This window comes from Littorina saxatilis, linkage group LG1 (assembly GCF_037325665.1).
Source record: "Littorina saxatilis isolate snail1 linkage group LG1, US_GU_Lsax_2.0, whole genome shotgun sequence".
Taxonomy (NCBI): domain Eukaryota; kingdom Metazoa; phylum Mollusca; class Gastropoda; order Littorinimorpha; family Littorinidae; genus Littorina; species Littorina saxatilis.
Window position 1 is genome coordinate 103,344,079 of NC_090245.1, and position 8,997 is coordinate 103,353,075.

General features: G+C 44.4%; 1 protein-coding gene and 1 non-coding gene across 2 annotated transcripts in view; both read left to right on the forward strand.

Annotated features, from left to right (window-relative positions):
• Positions 1-8,997, forward strand: part of LOC138958004 (uncharacterized) — a 292,556-nt gene that overhangs the window by 176,956 nt on the left and 106,603 nt on the right. The window contains exons 80-84 of the mRNA XM_070329034.1: positions 989-1,210; positions 1,797-1,817; positions 5,352-5,605; positions 6,530-6,750; positions 7,096-7,316. Of these exons, the coding sequence (XP_070185135.1) occupies positions 989-1,210; positions 1,797-1,817; positions 5,352-5,605; positions 6,530-6,750; positions 7,096-7,316 (939 nt within the window). The remainder of the gene's footprint in view (positions 1-988; positions 1,211-1,796; positions 1,818-5,351; positions 5,606-6,529; positions 6,751-7,095; positions 7,317-8,997) is intronic.
• On the forward strand, positions 8,620-8,738 carry LOC138951275 (5S ribosomal RNA). The gene has a single exon (XR_011451093.1). It is a non-coding gene; the product is annotated as a 5S ribosomal RNA (ribosomal RNA).

The following is an 8,997-nucleotide window of genomic DNA, read 5'->3' on the forward strand; positions in this document are numbered from 1 at the left end:
TAAATGTCTCTGATGACGTCATATCCGGCTTTTTGTAAAAGTTGAGGCGGCACTGTCACACCCTCATTTTTCATTAAAATTTATTGAAATTTTGGCCAAGCAATCTTCGACAAAGGCCGGACTTTGGTATTGCATTTCAGCTTGGAGGCTTAAAAATTAATTAATGACTTTGGTCATTAAAAATCCGAAAATTGTAATTAAAATTATTTTTGTATAAAACGATCCAAAATTACGTTCATCTTATTCTTCATCATTTTCTGATTCCAAAAACATATAAATATGTTATATTCGGATTAAAAACAAGCTCTTAAAATTAAAAAAGATAAAAATTATGATTAAAATTAAATTTTCGAAATCGATATAAAAACAATTTCATCTTATTCCTTGTTGGTTCCAGATTAAAAAAACATATAGATATGATATGTTTGGATTAAAAACACGCTCAGAAAGTTAAAACGAAGAGAGGTACAGAAAAGCGTGCTATGCAGCACAGCGCAACCACTACCGCGTTAATTTCACTGCCTTTTGCACGAGCAGCGGACTACGGTCATTGTGAAAAAAACCAGTGCGTTCAGTTTCATTCTGTGAGTTCGACAGCTTGACTAATTATAGTAATTTCGTCTTACACAACTTGTTTTATTATAATTTATACATTATTTTACATTTTGTCTGTCTGTCTCTCTGTCTCCGTGTCCCGCCCCCATATTACCAAGGGCGGCTTATTGACCCGGTTAAGGTCAACACTTGTTACAACTGGAATTGCAAATGAAAGAAACTGAGAAAAGTTCACACAAAGTCACTTGAAAGATTCCTGCACTCACATATGTTATGTGTGTATTGATGTGTACTTTTATGTGCCTAAGTGTTATGAGAGTGTGTTTTTGTGTGATGTTATACACAAGCCAAAAGAAAAATTTCTGTTTGTTACATTCAGACAATAAAGTTTTATTGAATTGAATTGAATTGAATGTGATGTTTCTCCCTGCAGGTTACGGAAACACAGATGTGACTTCCCAGTGCAGCGCAGGCTACTACTGCCCAGGTGGTCAGTACACACCCACACCTGTAGAGTATCCGTGCTGGCCCGGTCACTACTGCGCTGTGGGCAGTATCATACCTCAACACTGCCCCAACGGAACCTTCCAGCTGAGCTCCAACGCTGACAACTGTGACGTTTGTCCTCCTAGCTATTACTGCGATCCCTACGCAGGTCAGTTAGATTTTGTGGTCACTTTATATTTTCTGGACACATTTCAGATGAACAAAGATTTTGGGCTGGATAGCCAGTGGTAACGGGGTTCCATTTTCTTTCATGAGATGAGGTCAGCATATTTGAAGGATGAATTGTTAAGCACTAAATTACGGAATGATAGCTAACAGAAAAATGCAGTTCTTTGGTGTTGCCAGTCTTTCAGTTTGGTTATACAGTTTGGTTACATTGGGACAGGTGCTCAGGGTCACTGTTGAATTGGCATTGACTCGATTGAGCGAGCTGTATAGGAAATGAGCTAAAACCGCATAGCAAGTCTACAGTGTAGAAATCTTAACCATGTCCTTCATGAAAAATGTGTATGTAAAACATTGCTGTCTACCTCGGTGATGAAAGTCATGCAATTTATTTGTTAAATAACCTGTCGCCAACCAAGACAAATAGCCAACAGTTAATTTGCAGCTAAATTAATTTTTCTGGATGATGGAAGTCATGCACTGGATATGTTTCTCTTTTGATGTTGATCTGTATAATGATGTCAGCCGAGCTGTTCATTCATCATACGATGGTGTGATTCTCTCTGCAGGCAACGTCACAATTATCAATGGTACAGTCCGCACGGTTGTGCTTTGATTGTAGTGTTGTGCACATACAGTGTGTTAATTCTCTCACCCGCCCCAGTCTAAACTCTCACATTGCTCACTTCTGCTAGTGTGCCCCTTTATACCTGTCTCTGCTCTTTTTCTGTTTAGCCCTGTTGCCCTCGTTAGAAAAAAAATCTTCAAAACGGACAAGCTTTGTTGTTGTTCTTCATGGGGTAAAACTCCCATGGTTTTTACGTGTATGGTCGTTTTTACCCTGCCATTTAGGCATCTATACGCCGTTTTCGGGGGAAGCTTTGTTGTTAGTTTTGGAGTTTTCTTTCCAGAGGTTTGTCCAAAGTCCAAGAATAGTCAGCCTCATTCCAGTTTCCTCGAATATCCCTACATCCATACATCCCTACACAGTAGGACTTCTTCTTCTTCTTCTGCGTGCGTGGGCTGAAACTCTCACGTATACACGTGTTATTGCACGAGTGGAATTTTACGTGTGACCGTTTTTACCCCGCCACTTAGGCAGCCATACGCCGCTTTTGGAGGAAGCATGCTGGGTATTTTCGTGTTTCTATAACCCACCGAACTCTGACATGGATTACAGGATCTTTTCCGTGCGCACTTGGTCTTGTGCTTGCGTGTGCACACAAAGGGGGATAAGCCACTAGCAGGTCTGCACATAAGTTGACCTGGGAGATTGGAAAACTCTCCACACTTAACCCACCAGGCGGCCGCAGCCGGGATTTGAACTCGCGACCTTCCGATTAAGAGGCCTACGTCTTACCACCCCGCCACAACGCCCGTCTACACAGTAGGACAGAAGCCGCAGTCTACCTTTCCCTTACTCCCTGTGTTACAGTGGAACCCCCTTCTGAGAACTCCCAAAATCTCAGAAAACCAAGGAGCGAGTCTTAAAACGGAGGTAAACTAAAAGAGCTTATGGACAGAAAATCAGACAAATCAAGGAGCGAGTCTTAAAACGGAGGTAAACTAAAAGAGCTTATGGACAGAAAATCAGACAAATCAAGGCCTTAAAAGGGGGCGTGGGGATGGGATTGAGGAGTCTTAAACTGAAGGGGAGCCCGGGGTCTTAAATTGGAGGGGAGGGATCTTAGACTGGGTGGCCGAGTGGTAACGCACTTGCGCTCGGAAGCGAGAGGTTGGGAGTTCGACCCTGGGTCAGGGCGTTAGCAATTTTCTCCCCCCTTTCCTAACCTAGGTGGTGGGTTCAAGTGCTAGTCTTTCGGATGAGACGAAAAACCGAGGTCCCTTCGTGTACACTACATTCGGATGTGCACGTTAAAGATCCCACGATTGACAAAAGGGTCTTTCCTGGCAAAATTGTATAGGCATAGATAAAAAATGTCCACCAAAATACCCGTGTGACTTGGAATAATAGGCCGTGTAAAGTAGGATATGCGCCGAAATGGCTGCGATCTGCTGGTCGATGTGAATGCATGATGTATTGTGTAAAAAATTCCATCTCAAACGGCATAAATAGATCCCTGCGCCTTGAGTCCGAGTCTGGAGATACGCGCGCGATATAAGACTTCATATAATCATATAATAAAAAGGGGGGTTCCATTATCACCCTACGTTTGATGTGTCTAGAAAGACCTCCGCTCGGAGGGGTTTTGCGGCTAGCGCAGCAAAGATAAAGAGGGAACATTTTCTCGACTCGCACAGGCAGCAAGCACTATGTCTCTAGACTGTTATATTTAAATCATGTCTACATTACAGAATGAAATGTGTGCGTGCATCCTGATTCCCCTTGGCTAATCCCTGACATAAGTTTTAGTAGGATTATCCCGTATTCTTACTCCTTCCTTCTTTTCCTCTCCCATCTTTTGAAAAATTCATTTTTAGATGTTTTCTGTGGTTATGGTACGAGTGATTTGTCACAGATTTCTGCTAAGAGTGTCTGGTAAAGCTTCAGCATTCAATCAACACTGGAAAGCATTGTAGCGAATATTTGAACTTTTAGATGTATGCTTTGCATGGCTTGTTGTACTGACAGCACAGTATCAAACAGACGCAGTGAACTTTTAGATGTATGCTTTGCATGGCTTGTTGTACTGTCAGCACAGTATCAAACAGACGCAGTGAACTTTTTTTCAATCCTATATGTTTTGCTTTGTGTGTTTGTAGCTTTGGACGAACCAGTACTTGTATGATATTTTTATTATGCTTTTGTTAATCTGCTTTTATTGAATAATTTCCCCAAGTTACTTTGCTATTTTCTTGTACTGTGGTTGTTAGTTTGTTCGTCAGTTTTGTTGTTTTGTTTAATATTGACAGCTTACTATAGATCATAATACATTCACGTTTCTGCTTCAGCATTTTCCTGCATGTCAGTGTGTCATTGTCTGACTTTGTTTGTGGTTTTCATGTGCATGTAATATGGATTGATGCCACCAACAGTCACAGCATATTTACTTTCTTTCTTTCTTTATTTGGTGTTTAACGTCGTTTTCAACCACGAAGGTTATATCGCGACGGGGAATGGGGGGGAGATGGGATAGAGCCACTTGTTAATTGTTTCTTGTTCACAAAAGCACTAATCAAAAAATTGCTCCAGGGGCTTGCAACGTAGTACAATATATGACCTCACTGGGAGAATGCAAGTTTCCAGTACAAAGGACTTAATATTTCTTACATACTGCTTGACTAAAATCTTTACAAACATTGACTATATTCTATACAAAAAACACTTAACAAGGGTAAAAGGAGAAACAGAATCCGTTAGTCGCCTCTTACGACATGCTGGGGAGCATCGGGTAAATTCTTCCCCCTAACCCGCGGGGGGTAGCATATTTACTGGCACAGTTCACTGTTGCATACACGTTTGCCACTATCCAATTTCATCGCTGAATCCCTGCTTTTTACGTCACAAATATATTTTACTGAACACTGTCATTCTGCATCATTTCATCATTCAGTTTGCTGAGGACACAGCACATTGGTTGTGTTCTCATCAAATAAGACATTTTTTTCTTTAGAATGAAAGGAAGCTTTTTTTATATTCAAAGCACACAGGTTAGAAATAGTGAAATCATGTGTATTTCATATCAGTCGAGACATAAATGTGCACAGGAGTTGTGATACTCCAGGCATATGTGGTACAGTATAGTAATTGGTTATTTTCTTTTTTTTCTTTTGATTTTCTTTTTATATTTATTTGACCTTGCATGCATGAACCTTCCTATCCTTTTTCCTCAAGAACATAATGGAAGCAAATGACCTTTTTGTACTAACCACTTTGTTTTCATCAGCTTTTGCCAAGTGGCATTTGTTTTCTTTTGTTTTCTTGCAGAAGTATGCATAGTGCAGTTTTGCTTGAAAGAGGTTGGACAGTAGAAAGTACATAGTGTTATTACACTGAGAAAGCAAAAAATTTTACTGATAATTTGCATGATTGCGGGCATTCCTTTAAACTTGCTGATAAAGCAGCTTAGTACAAAACACACTCTAATGCTGTCACACACATTTCTCAGTGCATATTATGTCACAGATTCCCCCGATCTTCATCAAAACTTTCATGTCGACAGGTGGTCCAGTGGTCAACCCTGACCCTTGCCCCACAGGGTTTTACTGCCCGGCCGGAACGTCGGCAGCCCAGTCCTTCCCCTGTCCAGCTGGAACGTTTGGCCCTGACCAGTACTACTCGGCCATGGAAAACTGCACGGATTGTCCGGCTGGCAGCTTCTGCGAGAGAGACGGTCTGAACGAAACTAGCGGCGAGTGCTGGGCTGGTTACTACTGTACGGGCGGTGCCATGTCACCCACGCCAATCAGTCACAATGTAAGTGGACATTTCTTGGATCCAAACGCTGCTACAGCAGTACCTGCGATGTGTGGACCCTCCCATGAGAGGACACCTCCCTTAAAAGGACACCTTCTCTTGTCCCTTTTTATATTATCTCTACCAAAGTATACCTGTCATGAAAGGCCACCTGCAATGTAGGGACACTTTTGGTTGGTCCCAAGGGTGTCCTTTCATGGCAGGTACCACTGTAACTGAAAGTGCTTTGCTGGCTTTGATACTTTGTGGGTGAAGTGTATGTCCTTATTGACATCTTTCGGTCAGCAAGCTTATTTTGTATGAGCACGACATGTTTTTATTGGGTTAGCTCAGTTTACGCAAGTTGTCAGTTCTGGGCTGCTTGGACGTACACTTAGCTGATCATTACTTCAAGGCATTACACATGTACATCTTTTGGGTATAATGCAGCTTTCCATCAAGTATGACTACTTCTCATGTGAAACAAACCGTGACTTTTGGCTTGATACTGATTTGTCTTTGAAAGAGACTTTACATTTACAAAGGCCCCTCTGATGACAGGACACTTCCCAATAACAGTCACCTTATGTTGTCCCTTGTGTATTATTTTGACCAAGATTACCTGTCATGAAAAGCCACCTGCAATTTAGGGACACTTGTGCCCTGTACTAAGGATGGCCTTTCATTGCAGGTTCCAGTCTGTACTTGCAAATAACAGATAAATGTTTTCTTTCTTCTTGTCGATCGCCTTTACATTTGGAGTCCAGCTCTGGATATGAAGCTGGTGGTCTTTTGCAGAGCCTCCACTGGACCGTGCAGCTTGTCTTGGAGGGTCTTCGGCCTGGGCCAAGTCTCTGTCCTCAAGGGCTGGAAGATAAATGTTGATTGTGTAGCATGTCTTTCTGCTGCCATGCTCAGTTACTCATCCTTGATTCTCGTCACCAGGTGAACTACACAGACAACACAACGTTCACAGGCAACGACCGATGCCCCATAGGCTACTACTGCACCAACGGCACAGCCTACCCATTCCCTTGCCCCATCGGAACTTTCTCCACGCAGATGGAAGTCACGCGCCCTGATGATTGTGAGCCATGCCCTAGAGGGCGCTACTGCAATGTCCAGGCCTTCACAAAGAGTACGAGCGCTCCTCTTTGTGATCCCGGGTGAGTAACGTATTGTCAGGTTTCATTTATGAGTTTTTCTTGTTTTGTAGTTGAGTTGTGGCGTTGTATGTATCCTTTTATATCTTTCAACTTGGTTGTGTAAAAGTTACAATGAAGCCTGTGCTGCGACTTCTGTCTTGTGTGTGGCGCACGTTATATGTCAAAGCAGCACCGCCCTGATATGGCCCTTCGTGGTCGGCTGGGCGTTAAGCAAACAAACAAACAAACAAACAAAAGTTACAAGAGTAACTGTGCAGAATTCTGCATGTGTAGGTTAGTCCTCCATACTTTTAGTAACAAACCAAAAATAAGAATAACGTTGCTATAAATCGTGTTACTGCACAGCTACGTGTGTACTGGAGGGAGTACCATAGCCACACCCACCAACGCCAGCGAAGGTTTCCTGTGCCCGCCAGGCCATTTCTGCGTTCAAGGGGCGGAGTTTGCTGAGGGCTGTCCGATCGGAACATACCAGCCTAACTACGGTCAGGATAACTGCACCATCTGTCCAGCTGGTTACATGTGTCAGGACGTCAACATGACTGCCCCAGATCTCTGCATGGAGGGTGAGCAAATTTTAGTCTTGCTGTGCACGATCGGTTTGTTGGGGAAGAGTGAGATTAAGTTTTACTTGATGTATTCATTGAAGAACTATATGGTTGGGTTTCTTGACACATGCAGACATGTATTTAGAGGAGTCTGAGTGTCACTGTTGAGAAGATGATTTTTTTTGCAGAAGAATACGTTTTTGGGAGATTTTTGGGGAAGGTCAGTTTAGGCAAATTCTTCACTCCGGTTGCATTTTTTGTGTGACAGAAACTTAGTGTGAGACCGTAGTAAAACGTATTTATTATTTTTCTCTTAAGGAAATGGTAAGTTGTCAATATAACACTTACCTCGACAGTACTATTCTTGCACATTATCTATTATAGGCCGAAAAAATTGGACAAAACGCTGAGTGGGTACAATTATCTCCCATAACCATGCGCCACCGTGGATCCCAAGCACTGTCCGAGTGCTTCCCCCTTACAGGATGTAGGTGGCGCGTCCTCTTTCTTTTTTCGCGCGTGTCAGACCGGCTGTGTTTCTGCTACGCTCCCGGATTATTTTGGACTAAGAGGCTTCTTTTCTGTGTGGACTATCACCTGTTGGATTATTGTGTGTTATTCCACTTCTGGCTTGAGGCTACGTTGTGTTTCCTTCAACTTGTGCCTCCGTTTTTGTGTGGCGGACTCGGCGTGCCTCCCGTCCTACTTCGTGGTGACCGGTCGTCTGCTTCTCGTTTCGCCGCATTCACTTGAGTATTGACCTAAATTTTCTTTGAATTTTGTTAATTCTCGGTCTTTAAGGGTACGTACAGGGCGAGGTAGGATGTCTCGTCCTGTTTTGGGCTCTGGTTCTACGGAACCAGAGTCTGCCGGGGGCAACCCTTCTCCGGGCGCCCAGCGTCATGTTTTACGCACGGAGAAGGGGATCTTTCGGCGCTCCGACTCTCCCTCCCCAAACGCTTTGCGTTTGCGGCGAGGGAGGGCGGAGAAAGCCTGTTTGAGCAAGCTCAATGCGAGCTTGCTCAAACAGGCTGGGCTTGAGCCTGGGACTTAGGGCGGGGCTGCGCCGTCGAAGGTTCGGGGAAGGTCGAGGAGAAAGAAAAAGCTTCTTTCTCCTTCTCCTTCAGTGGAACAGGCTTCCCCCCCTTCGACGCCGTTGTCCGGCCCTCAGTCTCAGGCTTCAGCTCCTCCCGGTTTCAAGCCTGGGGGGAAGGTTTCCTTCTCCTCCCTGGCTCGAATCCGGGGGCAGGTCGATTCCCAACCCTCTTTGGGGGTTGGTGAATCCGATCTAGGGGCTACTGGAGAGACTCAGGTTTTGACAGCCAACGGCCATACCACGTTGAAAACACCGGTTCTCGTCCGACCACCGAAGTTAAGCAACGTCGGGCCCGGTTAGTACTTGGATGGGTGACCGCCTGGGAACACCGGGTGCAGTTGGCATTAAAATCTTCCTTTTCCGGTGCCTCTCCTGTGCCCTCCTCGGTTTCCACCGCTGTGGAAGCCAGGAGGGACACGGGTCCTCCTCTGAACTCCCTCGCTGGGTCGTCTGCTGCTGTTTCGACAGTAGTTTCGGCCTCCTGGGGGGGGAGATCGGAGGAGATGACGGGGTCTCTGAATTCCCTCCCCGCTGGGGTTGGGATGCGAATTGACCCCGTTCAGGGCGGTCCTGTGGGGGCAGGGGTTTCAGGCTTCGTGCCTA